Here is a 17871-nt window from a genome sequence, read left to right as displayed (position 1 = left end):
CCTTTCTTTCCAAACGTCTCCATCTTCCTCTCTGCAGGTTACTTAAAAAGTGAGACCCACTGAGGGAAATAAAGTAGAATGCGAACAAGGAGAGATGTATTCCACCGCCCCGCTGCTTGTGACTCACTCGTTCTTTTGCTCACTCTATTTCTGTGCCGGTTTCCTCTGTTCCACCTCTCCACCTCGCTCTGGTTTGGTTTTTTCTTCATGTCTTCATGCCTCCACCTGCCATGTCAGTCTGTCTATCGCTCCAACCCTCCTTCATCCTCACCTCCTGTTCTCTCCTACATGTTTTATCAGCTGCTCTCTTCCTGTTCCATCAAATGAGATCCTTGTAAACATTTAAAATGTCACAACGAGTGTTTCAGCTGAGTTTCCATCAGCGAGCGGAGGCACTTCCAGAGTAATAAACACATCAGCGAGAAAGATGTGCTTGTTCTTTATTGTACTCTAACGTCGTATTTATGCCTTTCTTCATATATAACAACAAATAAAATATATTTACTGCACATCTAACCTTCAAAAGATTGTGGAGACTTTAACTTGAGAAACAAATAGTATGTGTTAGTTCCACTACAAATTAAGCACAAATGCTGCCGTCTGATCCCGTAATCCCGACCGACTTTACTGTCCTTCAGAGGCTGTAGCAGGTTTTAGCGCTAGAGTACTGGTATCATATGAAACTAGAAAACCTGAGGAATCCATTGGTACCAACCATGTGATGCTAGCTTGTTGGGAAAGAGGCTAGATAATGCTCCAAATTTATGTTCAATTTTGGGGAGGAAAAACTGGCATGGCCATTTTCAAAGGGGTCCCCTTGACCTCTGACCTCAAGATATGTGAATGTAAATGGGTTCTATGGGTACCCACGAGTCTCCCCTTTACAGACATGCCCACTTTATGATCATCACATGCAGTTTGGGGCAAAAAACATGCAATCAGAGGATGGATGGCTTTCCTAGGTAGATTGACAATAAGGGGGTTTCTGAGCAGTTTACACAACAGAAGTGCTCGCCATCCAATTGCCGAAAAATGCAATTCTTGCAGAAATCTCCAAATGTCAAAATTCAAAGTTTTTCTATGGTGTTCCTCAAGGTCTTGGTGTCTTAATGTGGTATTTTGGAGGGATTATTGATCATTTATCAATTCTTGAGTGGTAAGAAAATGGTTAAATTTATCCTCCGTACCCACCTAAAAAAGAAAAACAAGAAAGGGTTTAAGCGTGTCTTAATATTTCCGAATGAACGCTGTAGATTTTCAGTTCTTTCATGTAATTTTCTGACCGTCCAGACAGCCGTTATGGGTTCCACTCATTTCTTAATGACATGAAAATCATTTAGCAGGCTCTTTGAAACTTGTTCGTAGCGTAATCTGTCTTAAAACTAATCACTGAGTGCTGCTGCGGGGCTGGGCAATTAATCCTAATAATGACAATTTCTGTGTTTGCAAGATGTGAAAAATGTGTATCATCATTAAAATCAAGTGATTACAACATGTACGGAAAGATTATTTGTGGTCAAAGAGTTACGTTGTTGCTGAACCTAACTGCGGACGTTATTGTAGTGTTGTTGCGTGGCGTACAAATGACACGCAAAAAGCCTAAACTGCAGCAGACTCTTGAAACTTGTTTGAGGTGTGTAATCTGTCTTAGACCTAAGCACTGAGTGGTGCTGCAGGGCTGGAGAATATATCATAATAATAATTATAATTTCTGTTTATGTATGATGTGAAAAATGTCTACATCTGATCTATTCAATTACTTTTTTAGAAGGGCCAGATTTGAAAATTAGTCAAATGCCAAGGGGCTGGATATTTACATTTCCTATGTCTGACCTGCTAAGCTAAGACTTTAAATGTGAAAATAGTACACCTTTTTATCTTAGTAGGTTGTCGTTTTAATTAATTATTTTTTTTCAGTTAGACTCTCCTAAATTCCCTCTGCTTAAAAAGCCGGGTTTAAAACTATTCAACTGAATCAGAATTTCTGTGCTAAACAAGACATAACTAATAAATGGGCTGATAAACCTACTAATAAAATGATGATCTTCTGCTAATCTATCAATGTAAACACCCATAAACTTAAATGGTTAGCAGGTTATACTGTATAAATAAAAACTAGGGCTTTCAAAGTTAACTTGATAAAAACGTGTTAACGCAAATTCGTTTTAACGCCACTTGCCATTTTTAGGATGTAGCGGGTTCAAGTGAAGGGCTAGAGTGATGATACTGGCATCATATGAAACTAGAAAACCTAAAGAATCCATCGGTACCAACCATGTTATACTAGTTTCTCGGGAAAGAGGCTAGATAATGCTCCAAACAAAAGGAAAAACTGGCATGACCATCATGTTATGATTTGACCACCAGAAGTGGCGTAACTTAATTACAGAAGTTCCGTGATAAAAACTACTTAGTTAGGTTTAGGAAAAGATCATGGTTTGGATTCAAAATAATACCGGAAGTGGTGCAAGTTAAGTACGGAAGTTACGTGACAAAATAAATCAATGTTGACTTCTGGCCTCACACGGGGCACCAATATAGGTCTCCTGGGTGAAAATCTGGTGTTTTTTGCCCTACCCATCCGACCGGACCTCCTGCACACTTGGCGTTTGTTGCTCTTTATACGTCCTTGTTCACAATTACGTGGATTACATACAAATTGATTTTGTGGTATAAATACGAATTGTAGTGCATTTCTTTTCGTAGGTATAGTCTATGAGAACAGCCTGAGAACATGTGTTAAACCACTGTGAGCGGTGTTTTCAATCAAACTAAATCCTTTTCTACGTCCGATAAAAGTGAAATATGTTTCCATCTTTGCTTAACTGCATGATTTCTTTATTGAAAAACTACATCATGTTTCAAGTCAATGTTGACACTTATTGCAGTATCGGGGACTTTTTACCCCGACCTTGTTTTGTAATTCACTCCATTATAAATGGAAACTCAGCATCTCCCTCTCCCTCTGGTTTCTTTCCCCTTGCTCTGGTTTCTCTGCAGCAGCGAAAGAGGAAAAGTGAATAATTTGGGTAGTTTTGGAGAGTCTCCAAGCGCTCCCTCCTTCCCTCTCTGTCAGCAGTGTTGGACAGATTAACACACACACACTCTCACACACGCAACAGCAACACTTAACAGTGCCAAGCAACACGCCGAGGAAAAAATTGATTTACGGTTTTCTCTCTCCATCCATCTTTTCCTCCCTCCTTCACTTTCTGCATCTGCCTGCATCACTTCAATTCTTCCTAATGTCACCCTCTTTTCCTTCCTTTCCTCGTCTCTTTCTTCTTCAGCGTATGTTTTGCTTTCATTCTCACCATTAGAAGTCAAAAAGTCAAATGTATCAGATGTCATTTACTGGCTCGCTATCCGGTATAACACAAAGTGTATCAATTAGCAAAACCAGCAGCAATTTGTCTCAATTCAAACTCCTTCAGCAAATATCTGATTCATCATCATCTCTTAGATTGTTCTCATTCTTCATTTGATTTAGTTAAACAGCTCTTCAGATATGAAATGCAGTAACTTTCTAAACTGATTCAGTCAATAAAAATACAAATAAAGCTTTTAGCAATGAAGAAAAATGAAATCTATTGTCCTCAAACAACAGTAGTTCAGTTGGTCGATATGATACTTCCAACAAATTACATAAACATTCAACAATATTTAAAATACAGCTAATCAAACCAGAGCTTTTAGCCGTTTGAACAATAATCAGTAAGTAGTGATTCAATAAGGAAGAAGAAACAGCTTCGTTAGATCTCTATTTTCTTATGCATACTGTGAGCCTAATATATAAATATCACTATCAAACATTAACTGTTAGCATAAAATTGCAATGTCAACATTAATCTTTAAATCATATTCTACAGCTACAATCACACGCATCGTTCTGCAGCCAAATCAGCCACACTGATGGTAAAATATTGACTTTGGGTCAAAGGATCGATACAGGATTGGGTTAGGATCTGGTCAAGATTGGTTTAGGATCGGGCCAGAATAAGATTGGGTTCAGGCTAGGTTAGGATCGGGGTTGGGATCAGGCCAAGATTGGGTCAGGATCGATACAGGATCGGGCTAGGATCAGTTTACAGTCTGGCCAAGATCATGCCAGAATAAGATGGCCAGAATCAGGTTGGATCAGGCTAGTATTAGATCGGGATTGGGATAAATTCAGGTTATGATCTGGCCAAGATTGGGCTAGGATCGGGTTTGGATTGGGTTAGGATCAGTTTACGATCTGGCCAAGATCAGGTTAGGATCAGGCCAGAATAAGATTTGGTTCAGGCCAGAATCAGGTGGGTTCAGGCTAGTATTAGGCCGGGATCGGGCTAAATTCAGGCAAAGACTGGGTTAGAATCGGGCCAAGATTGGGTCAGAATAAAATTAGGTTCAGGCCAGAATTGGGTGGGATCAGGCCAAGATTGGGCCAGGATTGGACCAGGATCAAGTTAAGATTGACCTGATTAGGTTTAGGCCAAGATCAGGTGGGATCAAGCTAGTATTGGGCCTGGATCGGGTTAAATTTCTTCAACCTCTTTACATCAATGTTGGCCGTCTAATCTTGAATGATGAGGGCTGGGTGCGTCGGACTATTCCTTCATCACAAATCTATTTTGTTTTAGTTCCTCCTCACTTCTTCATCTCTATCATCTCCATCTCTGCTCTCATCCCTCCATCTCCTTCACAACTCCTCACTCTCTATTTCAGCTCTTTCTATCACCTCTGACCTTTTGCTGGTTTCACTACAGCTGATTGTTACACCATCAGACCCCGAGGCGGTTTTACAGCATGTATGTATTTGTGTGTTTCGGTTTCACTCAATAAAACCACATTCAGCATGTGTGTGTGTTTGCATGTGTATCTGGTTGTGTGTTTGTGCACTGGTGTGTGTAAGCATGCATGTGTTTATCTTGTCACTGCACTCTTGCCTCAGCGCTAATAAACACCGATGATCCGTGAAGACAGAATTCCCATTTAAATGGGAGCGTTAATTATTGAAGGTGTTTGATGCGGATGGCAGGGCGTTAAAGGCTCAGTCCGTATAATCTCAGTATGAATAATACAGTGTGGTTGAAGCGTGGAGGCTGGGGAAGATTTCTCTCTCTCTGTTTGATTACTTTTTAAAAAAAGAAATAGGGATGCGGAGATCTGCACAAACATCAAGTCTTACTACCAGCAACCAGCAGCAGAGCTACGCTTCCGCCATTTTGGACTGAAGGCGACTACCGGACGCCAGTTAAATATCTGCCTACAAAAGTAATTTTGTCTGTTTGCTTCTTCTGTTTCTCCTCTGCTTTCATTTCCTCTCCTCACTCCCTCTTTATTCAACCCACGCCACTCCTGCGTCTCACCTCTTCCACCTGTTCACCCGTTTTCCTATTACGCTTATTCATCAGAACGACCCAGAATGCACTGCAGCACTGCAGAGGTGTCGTGAAGGGTAAACCCGCCACCTCTCTGCCAGCCAGCTGGACATAGTTCATTACCTCCTGAGTGTCAAACAGCCAATCAGAGAGTTCATTTCGGGGTTTAAAGACGCTCGGCATGATGGGTAACCCATGGTGTGTGTGTGTGTGTGTGTGTGTGTGTGTGTGTGTGCGTGCGTGTGTGTGTGTGTGTGTGTTTGCGTGTGTGTGTGCAAATTTAGCCATTAAGTTGAAACCACTGAGTCGAAACCCAAAGTTACTTTAATGTTACGTAACTCCTCGTACTTCAAACCCCAACTCACTCCTCACCCCCTCCTCCTCTCTCCTTTCTCCTCCTCCTCTCTCCTTTCTCCTTCACCCCTCCTCCTCCTCCGCCTCCTCCTCCTCCTTCCTCCCTCCTCTCCCTCTCTGACTCTTTCTGTTCAGTTTAATAACCACAACCACATCTACAGGGAGAGGAGAGGAGAGGAGAGGAAACAAGGAAAATGGAAAGGAGAGGAGAGAACGGAGAGGAGACAAAAAGAAAATGAGGGAACAAAAATGAAGGAGAGGAGAAGAGAGGAAATGAGAGAAGAGGAGAGGAGACAAGGATGTGAAATAAGAGGAGAAGGGATGAGAGGAAACAAGACAAGAGGAGAGGAGACAAGGAGATGAAATAAGAGGAGAACTGAACTACAAAATCTATTTGCGATTTGTATTGTTTGACCTTAAAATGAACTTTTCCAACATCACATACTGCAGAATTCAACAGTTTAAGTAAAATATCTTCATCAAAGTAATCTGGATAATCAGCTGCATTGAAACACAAATTACAATACGCAACAATTGCTTAATAATGCATGAATGTGTGCACTACAGAGATGCAAAACCGAACCGTAAACAGAAACAAACAGACGTAGAAACCGAACTGCTGCACCACTATTCATTATTTAATGAGGTGCCAGAGACATACAGCAGATGAGGCAATTATCTAAACATGATCATTAAGTAGCCGGCCTTATTTCATATAAAATAAAACCAGTGTTATGTCTTCATAGAAATATCATTCAATCTATCTATTTATGTATTTTGGAGTTCGAACACGTAGGACATTATGTATTTTCTTCTCCCTAACGTGCAAAACAAACCGAACCGTAGGCTTGTTGAACTGTTGCATCACCAGTGTGTACATGTGTGGACGCATGCATGTATGTATGTATGTATGTATGTATGTATGTATGTATGTATGCATGCAGCTGAGTGAGTGTGTGTGATTTCCTGGAGCAACAATGCAGACACAACAAAGGCTATTCAGGTCTCAGTCACCCATCTCACACACACACACACACACACACACACACACACGCAGTCACAGCATTATATAATTTGCTCTAAAAGCCTAGTGTTGGTAAAACATTGTGGCAGCACTTAGTGTGTGTGTCACTTCGACCTCCATCACACAGAACACACACACACACACAAACCAACACATGCTAAAAGAAAAGATGAACACACACACACCAACAAAGCAGCGAGCTATGAGGAGGTTATACGGGGTGACAAACAGAAACAACACAGTGAACGAGTCAGCAAGAAAAAGAAGAGACTGAGAGGAGAGAGACAGAGAATGAGGCAAGAAGGAAGACGAAAGGAAAGATGAGAGGAGGAGATGTAATATTAAGTAATGCAGAGAGAGAGAGAGAGAGAGGGGGAGAGGAGGGGGTGACGGCGGAGGTAAAGGATGTGACAGTAAAAGAGAGACAGAGAGAGAGAGAGAGTAAAGAGGTTGCGGTATGTGGAAAGCTTACGTAAGTGTCCCGACTGTGTTCGTCTTCTGAGACTCTCTCACACAGAAATTAAAACATTTCATAAACACAAGACACAAAAAGCACAAACACACACATGGTGCACGCAGACAAACATCTGCATACAAACACACAAAAAAGGGCATCTGGAGAGGCTAATGTGGCATCTGTTTGTTTGTCAGCATCTGCTGTTGTCATGGCGTCCGGGGGCCGGTGTCCTTTACGACCACACGTCTCTCACATCGTCTCTCCCTCTTTTCCTGTTATTACATCTCTCATGTTGGCCGCTGAATGCCAGCAGGAGCACACATTCAACTGCAGGTTTATTACATTTTTTTGTGCATGAATGTAACGATGTTATACGTGTGATAGTTTACGTAAACCCGATGTCAACAGTAGAGGTAGACAACCAATGTGTCGGCCAATTACAACTGAGGGCGAAGTAGTAGAGAGGGTATTACGAATGATTTAATGAACACTCAGACTACATTTTTTTAAGACGGTAATGCAAAGATTGTTTCTTTTAAGGAAATTAAGTAACTGGAAAAAAAATATCTTAAAGTTGACAGAAATATGCAACCTTGTTTTGGCTAAAATAGATAATAAAAATAGATAACAAGAAACACACTGAACGACCAGAAAAACAAATAAAAACAAATAAATACATGAAAAACAATCGAGGGGAAAAAGAAGCAGAGAAAGTCCACCTTCTTCTTCTCTAGAAGCCTCACTTCTCCGTCTCTAGAAGCCTCACTTCTCCGTCTCTCACGTTAACAAACACTCGTGAATATGTCTGATTTCTGCTGACAGCTGTCTCTCTTTGTCTGTCTGTGTTTGTGTGTTTGTCCTCCTCCATTCTCTGCTCATCTTTCGCTTCTCATCTACGCGTCTGTTTGTGTCACTTCACTGACTTTTATTGGCGTGAATGATTATGTGAGACAATGCTGCCGAACAAGACTGCCGGGGCATCTGCAGTCTGCACGCTTCGAGGCTGCGTGTGTGACAGTTTTGTTAATGCAACCGGGGTTTTAGAAATGTGTACGTACAAAACAGACAGTCTGATTTGCACAGAGTTAATGGAAGAGTGAAGGAAGTTGCTTATTATGCAACTGAAGATTTAATTTTATAGTTGTATCAAAAGATAAATGACTATATTAAAAAAACAAATCTGCATAATGTGTAGACAAGAACATTAACTTACAAAAAGATGATAGCAACTCTTAAGAACAGTATTTTTCCGCATCTATCAAAAGGCAAAAGGCAGGTTTTTTGACCACTCAGAGGCACGATAAATGCAAACGTCATCATCCAAAACGGCATCCTGATGTCATTTATTCATAAGCCACGTTTGGGACAGTAGCGCTATCCATCATACCCACGGAATTAATTCAATTTTGTCTCCTATTGGGAATTTTCGCAACGAATAGAATAATAAAACGCATCGGATTCAGTGTGCAAGATTTTCAATGATTAAAAAAAACACACATGAAAAATAAGGACTTGGTTTGCAAAGACCTTTAGTCTTGTTTACTACTTCTTTGAACAGCGAATGTTAGATTTAAATAATAATGCTGCCTTTTTTACAGTGATATTTCATCCAAATCACTTTATTCGACATGTCTCAGTTAAAATTCCGCCAAAAATAAACCATTTGCACGAACCACATCCTGTAAAATACGTTAAATTTTGCTTTCCTCATCATAACTAAGAAGCCGTGAATGACTCAGCTCAGACCAACGGTCATGTGACAAAAAATCAGCGAAACGTTGACTGAACTGCATAGAGGAGAGGACAAGAGGGGTTGTAGGTAGAGGTTTTAAAAATGTAAATAGTTTAGTATGTAGAGCACGTGGAGCCTCACTTTTTTCCCCAATATTGGTAACACTTGTGGACAATTGTAAAAATGTTGTATATACTATATATAGTCAGTTTTTTCCAATTTTTGTCAAAGAAATTGAACTTGCTTTGTTTATGATTTATGGCACGGGTTCCCAACCTGAGGATCCTGACCCCCACTAGGGATCGCCAAAGCTTCAAGGGAGGGTCACATATATATATATATACACACAGTATATATATATACAGTTGGCCTATATCTCAGCATTTCATTCATATCTGTGAAGAAAAACTAAATTAAATTGTTATTTTTAAAGTTTGACACTGAATTTGTCAAAAAAGAAGCCTATTAAGTATATATGATTGTTACAAATAAGAAAATATATTTAAGAAATATATACGAACAGGAAAACTCCTCTCTGATGCAACCTTCTCAGGGCATAATCTGCTAAAAAAATCATCCAAAATCGTCTCTTTTTACACAAACGTCCTGCAGTTATTGCGTTAACACTATGTGGGTTAATTGCACAGTTGTTCTGTAGTGTTATTGTTATGCGTTGAATATAATATGAAATATTGTATCTACTTTAAAGGGAACTACTTCTTCTTCTAGCCATGATTGTGCTGTTTCCATAGAGGTGCAGGGTTTATATAATAGAGTGAGAAACGAGGCCACAGTGAGTAAAATGTGACAGGAACAAAAAGACACGCCCTGAAACAACAACATTAAACAATGATGGGAGTGAGAGGTTCAGCTGATTTTACAAAATGGTAAAAAAGTTGGTATTGGTGTCATGTTTGCAGCAGAACATTCAGACAACATGCAGCTTTAATTATGCAGAACTAAACAATGAAAAGTCATAGTATTTCCAACATAAAGAACCTGTAGTATCTCAGCCAACAGAGTCTGTTTCTCCCACTCTACTAGTGGCAGATATTTGGCGACAAACATATTTTCTGAAACAGCTCTCTTCCTCTTCATCGTTCTCTCTCCAGCTCACCCTCCATCTCCTCTCACTTCTCAACAGTCTGAGATTGTCTTATTATCCGCTGGCAGCTCTCTTCCTCCCTCTCCCTCTCTCTCTCTCTCTCTCTGCTTTCTAACTACTTACATCTTCTCATCGCACTCCTTATTTCCTCCTTCTGTCTCCTCCTCACTCTAAATTTGAGAATATGTCTTATTTTAGAGAGTCCTTGCAGTCTCCAGAACGCCACGGGATGTTTTGAAAAATAAGGCTTCTTTCTGTATGAGTCTCGCTCAAAAAGACGACTCCGCTCGAGCCGCAGCCAATTATACCTCCCAGCAAGGTGTGTAGTAGACGGCAGCCGGCAGACAGCAGAGAGAAGCACTTTCCTCTGAGTCACATCGCGAGAACGCGTGACGGATATTTAATTAGTGCTTTACTGTCTGAGGTGCCAAATAGTGAAGAAAAATATGAACTTATTGTTTGGGATGATAATGAGATTTGCACCAGAGGATTATTTGGATCAAAGAATTTCACAGAAGCAGCAAATCTGCACGTTTTGAGATGCTGGAACTGTGAAATGTTGTTACATGATAAACGACTAAAGGTTTATTAAAATAGCTGACAGTTATTTTCCTGTGGATCGATTCGTTTCAGCTGTACATTATCATATGTCTGTGTGTTGTAAAGTAACTAAAGCTGTCAGATAAATGTAGTGAAGTCAATATTTCCCTCTGAGATCTAGACGAGTAGAAAGTGGATTAAAATAGTACTTCAAATAATGTAAATGTGAGCAGTAATAAAAACGTTCTGGTCAATAAGAAGTTGATGTTTAAGCTGCACATTGAAGCTTGTATTCAAATAGTTTTCCTTAAAAAAAGTTCTCGATTTAAATGCAAACGTCTTCAGTAGTGTTGTTAATTGATTTCCAATAATAAATATATACATACATTTGCATAAAGCAGCATATTTGTCCACTCCCATGTTGATAAGAGTATTAAATACTTGACAATGTGTGAATAAATTGACAACCATGATCTTTACATTACAAATTTGCTGCTATATTAATACTCTAGACATCGTATAGAGCACCTTTAACATTATAGTTTTTATTTAATGTCATATTATTATACTAATATACTAATATATATGCATTACTTGAGGCTGTAGATTGAGACAGGATGCCACCCCAGTTAGTGAAGTTAGTGTCAGTGGGTCAGAAGCTTTTCTTTAGTAAAGAAACAGGAAGAGAAGAGAACCATGATGCTTTATTCTGCTTCATGTGTAAAGCCCACAGAGTACAGCCTTATTTTACATCTATTGTATTAAAGTTATTGTTATAAATATTGTTCAGTATTCTTGTTTGGACAGTATTAAGTGTGGCGTCTGAGTCACAGAGTGCGGAGCCATTTCTCATTCCTAGCTCGTCCCTGACACAAGGGCAAGTAAGCAGTTCCCATCCGTCTCTTCATCTCTTTCACACATCCCATTTACCTCAATGGTCTTCATCATCACTACTCAGTAAAGATGCCTTTTATTGCTCCATCTATCCTTCCCTCTCCCTTCCTACCACCTCCTCCTCCTCAGTCCACCGTACCAGGAACATAAACTTCCTCCTAAATCTTCACCGTCGTCAACACTTCCTGTCGAGGTAAAATAAGCACATTGCCTCTGTTCTGTCTTCCCTCCATCCTCCTAAATCCTCCTTCACTTCCCGACGTCGTCCCTTAACTCCATCCCTCCATCATCTTTATGTTTTCCCGCATCAACGAGCCTCCAAGGGTGAAAAAGTCATCCCGTTCTCTGTATAACAGACCATTGCTATGGATAACAGACCGTTGCTATGGAAAACAGACTGTTGCTCTGTATAACAGACCGTTGCTATGGATAACAGACCGTTGCTCTGTATAACAGACCATTGCTATGAATAACAGACCGTTGCTATGTATAACAGACCGTTGCTATGGATAACAGACCATTGCTATGGATAACAGACTGTTGCTCTGTATAACAGACCATTGCTATGAATAACAGACCGTTGCTATGTATAACAGACCGTTGCTATGGATAACAGACCATTGCTATGTATAACAAACTGTTGCTATGTTTAACAGATCGTTGCTATGTATAACGGACCGTTGCTATGGAAAACAGACCGTTGCTATGTATAACAGACCGTTGCTATAGATAACAGAACGTTGCTATGGATAACAGACCATTGCTATGGATAACAGACCATTGCTATGTATAACAGACATGTCTATGCCATGTAGTCTGTACTGAGTCCAATGTAAATGCATCCATATGAATATGCTATGCTCAGAGCTAGTGACGTAGAATAGAAAGCGAGAAAGACTGCTGATGGCGGGCAGGACGGGAGGTGGAAGGGTCCAACAAACACAGGATTTTCAACCAGTAGACCGCTGTTTTGTTTTGTAAGTTACGTTAGTGATGTTTTTCACGTGTTTTCCGTACTTATGTTACGTTGTTTTTGCATGTATTTTACTTAGTTTTACCTACTTATTTTAAGCCCAATGTGTTTGTTGACTAAACCTAACTGTGGAGGTTACTGTAGTTTTGTTGCGTGGCGTACAAATGACACCCGAAAAGGCTAAAATGCGTCCTCATGACACAAGGAATGTCTGCTATTCATACGCCTTCCCGTGAGACCGGGTTGGACTTCTGCTCTCACTTACTGTAAGAAACAAATGCAAGAAGTTTCTGCAAACTCTCAAATCTTCCCCCATGTGATCTTCTCTACCAGGGGAGAGGAAACATGTGCTCTCTCTCTCTCTCTCTCTATCTTCCCTCTTCAGATCTTTACCTTCGTCACCTCGTCTCCTCCAGAGACAGAAAGCACTTCACTTCCTGCTCTTATGTCTCCCTCCATCCCTCCATCCCTCCCTCCATCCATCCCGTATCATCCCGTGGCTGCTGTCATCCCTCCCCTCCTGGCCCCACTCAGTCCTTCCACTCCAGCTTCCATCAGTCTGGCGGTGCCCCTCCGTCGCAGAGAGCTGGAGACAGCGGGGGAGCAGACAGGCGGACGGACGGAGAGAGACAGAGATCGCCTCGGGCTTTTTCTAACTCTGTTTCTTTCTCCAACTCTATCTCATCAAATCTCCGTCTCTTTTCTCGCTCAGGCGCTCGCTCGCTCGATCCCTCCAGCTCTCCGCTCGTCTCTCGTTCTGTCCCATTAAATCTGCTGTTTTCTCACTTTGTATCCGCTCTCACACTTCCTCCAGTTCATTATCTCACTCAGTCCCGTCCTTCCTCATTCATCCTCCCTCTCACCTGCTCACCACAGCCCTCCCTCTGCTCTCTATCGCGTACGTCCTCTTGTCTTCTCACTCGAGTCCCATGAGAAGAGCGTCAAACTCCCTCAATTCCTCACAGACAAGCAATTATTGCACCGCATGTGTGTGTTTTAACAGATGTAACTAGGGCAGAAGGTTCTAGTCCATCATCCTCAAATGGCCCCCACTGTAGGCTCGAGTTAGCACTATAACATGAAAGTAACAGCTATTTCGTAATACTGACTTTTAGCATGTTAGCAAGCTAAACATATACATTTGATATATAATATTAAAGGTGCAAAATGCGAGATTGGGAGTATTTCTATTGCCTCCAAACGGCTCAACATGGCGAAGGGCTGACCCGGTGGCTTAACGCAGGCCCCCAGGAAGAGCGCCGTCATTTGCGTAGTGGCCAAACGGCGGTACTACAACTTCTGTGTCCGTCACATGATGCCATTGGGACCAAAAAGACTTTTCCCCATAGACTTACAATAACTCAGCAAATCATTTTTTTAGGTGAATCAACTTCCATTACGAACACTTGATTATCCCTTATTTAAATTATTAGGTCCTAAAAGTTGTAAAATTAGTTATTTCCCTTGAGAATGACACCCAGACCGAGGTGGGACCGAGGGCTGGGAGGCGGAGTTAGCAAGCTGTGACGACGGCGTGACCCTGTGACCCCGTGACCCCGTGACCGAGCCATGTGACCTGCTCCATGGGCCCAATGGATGCGGAAGATCGCCGGAAGATCCAGGTACTTTTCCACTCAGAAGTCGAGCCATTTAGGCTTCATGTGCCACTGAGCAACTCTCATAGAAATGAACGGGGCCACGCCTCCAACACTGTTATTAGAATATGAACACATTATTGATATTTAACATTATGATGCAAAGTCAGAGCATCACTAACGTCTCAAAGTATTCATCCTGAATGCTATTAATGTCAATGATTGTGTACATACCTACATAAATAATATAAACTACATACGTGCAGGCACACGCATACATAGCCTTCTATACTCTCACAGGTTTCACTGATATTTTCAGACACAAACACAACTTCTCTGTTCAAAAATGTCAATTCTTCAGTAACCAAGGAAACCACAGTTGTTTCAGCTGGATGACTGCAGATTTCTGGCCTCATCTGAAGAGACCTTTTAAGAGCCTAAAGGTCACTATCCAGGACGAGTCCCTACCTCTTTTTGGTGGTATTTGATGGCCAGTTTGAGCTTGGCCAGGTCGTGGCACTGTCTGGGGTCCAGCTCCTCGCTCTGGTCGTTGTCTCTGTGGTTCAGGATGGTCTCCAGCTCTCTGGAACTCCGGGCCTGGTCCAGAAGGTCTTTGGCGAACCGCTTGCACTGCTGCGACAGCTCCTCGTACTCCTGACGAAACTCGTTCTCCACCTGACAGGACGAAGGTATAGGACAGGTTGTGAGAGTGGTAGAAAACCTTCTTACGACGGTCCATAACTTTGACTCATCGCTCAATACTGTCTCCAGCTGCTGCAACAGCTTCTTATGAAACTCAAAAATAAAGGTATTGTCACCCAAGATAAGCCGTATTAATAGCCTGAAGGAATGATAACAGATAGCAGAGGCAAAAGGGAAACTATAAAATAGAGGTAAACAGCCACTTATAGCACAAGTGAAGGACACGCTGGAGGGAAATGAGTCATATAAATGATGTCGAATGCTGCTGCTTCTACAGATGTTTTAACAGCCCATCAAGTTCAGGATGTGGCGTCCCTCCAGAGTTCACTCGGGTTTGCTTGCAGAGAGGACCGGAGCTGCTCCTGAAGGCTCCTGATGGACCAGACACTTTAATTTGACAGTAATCTGTATAAAAACTGGCAGACACCATGAGGCCTGTCCTGGTCCAGACACCCCGCTGACGAGTCACTGCAAACCAGACTAAATCTCTTCTCCACCAAGAAGACGAAATGAGTTGCAAGACCTGCAAAAAAAAGTCCTTCGCCAGTAAACATGCGATCAAAAAATATCCGTATACCTTGCTGAGCTCTTTGAGTTCCCAGCCCAGTCTGAAGGCAGTGAGGATGGGGTCTTCACTGGACAGCGCGATGAGGGACGGCGAGGCCAGGGCCTTGTAGATGTTGAGTCGAGACCGTGAATGCCGAAGACTGTCGACCTACAGAAGGAGGCACGGAGAGACAAACAAGAGGTTTAGAACCAGCCGTACCATACCATGATTGGCCTCGTCCTCTTAGGAGGCTCAACAGCTTTCAAGTAAGTCAGTCAATCTCAGGAATAGTTCACATAACCGGATGTAGACTGCGGGTATAAGTCTGCCATTGGCCGCCTATTTCAGTCGACATTCTCCTCCCCTTCCGCTATCTATTTTGTGAGAGCACCATCGCTACATCCTGTGCTTAACGTCGTCCAAGACGATTGTGATTGGTTCAAAGAGATACAACCAAGCCAGAGCATTTTTCTTTTCCCCGAATACCAGCATGATAATATATGGAGCCAGACCTTCCTGTCAAGCTGGCATCGCTATGGAGGTCTGGATGTGCGAGACTAAACAAAACCCTGAATGAGTGTGTGTGATTGTTAGCGAACTTCAGGCTTATACAAGTAAACTGGCCGTGGTGGTAGAACTCTTTACTTATGAATTAAAAGACTTCATTACAAGTAAAAGTCCTGCGGTGAATAGAATAGAAACAGCTGCATTTATGTAAAGTTTTTCAATGTAAAAGTACTAATTTTATCCAGAGAAATGTAATTATAGTAAAAATGAGTGAGCATTTAAAGACCTCTGATTGTTTTACGCCAAAAAAATGGATTGCACTGTTATTGAAAAATACTCACCAAGCACTATTCGATGTATAAAACAGATGTAATCAAGCCTCCCATAAGAGAGGATAACTTACATATTAAAGGATAAACAACATTAATTATGTTAAGGATTTAGATTTGACAGATGATCAAGTGAGTCATTTCTGTGGACGATGAAGTTTCTGAGCTTGTAGCGTTAGTATTTTTCTTCTAAATACTTCTGTTGCAGTTAAAAGATATATTAAAACAGGAGGACCATTCTTGCTGTTTTTTTCTTGTTCTTCCTTCGTTTAGTGTCAATGCAGCGACTGCATATTGTTATATATTATATCAATGTATAAAGGCTGCATTTCATGCTGTAACAAATTTAAACAAAAATGTGGAAAAAAAAGTACTTGTTTTTCAGAAAATCTGCCCTCATGACTGATATACTAAATTATAATAAGGTATAATTGCAAACTCCCTCGCCTCATATAGCCCCGTAAGGGAAAAATAAATAATTTAGAATGAATTTTAAACTTTTAAGTTTTCTATTTGTACTTTTTACGAGTGTACAGTACTGTGTTTTCCAGCCTTTTTTTCCTTATTTATAAAACATGCAAATTGTGTTTTCTTTAGTATTTCTTTAGTATGATAACATTACATACGATCACGGAATGATTAAAGCATTTCACACAACAGAAGGAAGATTTATTAGTGAGCAGAGACGGATGTTGATTCATGAAAACTATCTAATCATTTAAGAAAAGATGCTGAGAATAAAAGTCAGCGCCGGAGGTTGGGAGTAATTACTGCAAATACCAAAATATTGACTTGCAAATCAAACCGTTTATTACAAGATTAGATTTATTATAATCACTCACCTCTGAACTGGAAACACACTCGACACAGTCGCATCGTATCTGGTGTGGTCTGGGAATGGTGACCTACACGGAACAGTAGAAGATAAATCATCACAACTAACATCTAACATTCCTCATACAATTACTTATAACTCTTTTGCAGACAGAAACTTATAGAGTATATAACTTATAGTATGTACAGTATATAACTTATAGTACGTAGAGTATATAACTTATAGTACGTAGAGTATATAACTTATAGTATATAGAGTATATAACTTATAGTATATAGAGTATATAACTTATAGTACGTAGAGTATATAACTTATAGTACGTAGAGTTTATAATTTATAGTATGTAGAGTATATAACTTATAGTACGCAGAGTATATAACTTATAGTATATAGAGTATATAACTTATAGTACATAGAGTATATAACTTATAGTATGTAGAGTATATAACTTATAGTTCATAGAGTATATAACTTATAGTACGTAGAGTATATAACTTATAGTACGTAGAGTATATAACTTATAGTTCATAGAGTATATAACTTATAGTACGTAGAGTATATAACTTATAGTACGTAGAGTATATAACTTATAGTACGCAGAGTATATAACTTATAGTATATAGAGTATATAACTTATAGTATGTAGAGTATATAACTTATAGTTCATAGAGTATATAACTTATAGTATATAGAGTATATAACTTATAGTATGTAGAGTATATAACTTATAGTTCATAGAGTATATAACTTATAGTACATAGAGTAGATAACTTATAGTACGTAGAGTATATAACTTATAGTACGTAGAGTATATAACTTATAGTATATAGAGTATATAACTTATAGTACATAGAGTATATAACTTATAGTATGTAGAGTATATAACTTATAGTTCATAGAGTATATAACTTATA

At 40.3% G+C, this 17871-nt stretch overlaps 1 protein-coding gene across 1 annotated transcript in view; it reads right to left on the bottom strand.

Moving 5' to 3' along the window:
* The window catches only part of trpc5a (transient receptor potential cation channel, subfamily C, member 5a), a 128717-nt gene that overhangs the window by 43197 nt on the left and 67649 nt on the right, over window positions 1–17871 (bottom strand). The window contains exons 6-8 of the mRNA XM_037758090.1: window positions 16965–17027; window positions 15317–15454; window positions 14506–14712 (exon numbers count right to left, since the gene is read on the bottom strand). Coding sequence (XP_037614018.1) covers window positions 14506–14712; window positions 15317–15454; window positions 16965–17027 — 408 coding nt within the window. The remainder of the gene's footprint in view (window positions 1–14505; window positions 14713–15316; window positions 15455–16964; window positions 17028–17871) is intronic.

Source organism: Sebastes umbrosus, chromosome 22 (genome assembly GCF_015220745.1).
Source record: "Sebastes umbrosus isolate fSebUmb1 chromosome 22, fSebUmb1.pri, whole genome shotgun sequence".
NCBI lineage: Eukaryota > Metazoa > Chordata > Actinopteri > Perciformes > Sebastidae > Sebastes > Sebastes umbrosus.
The sequence above is the reverse complement of the archived record's forward strand: the minus strand, read 5'-3'. Positions and strand labels throughout refer to the sequence as shown.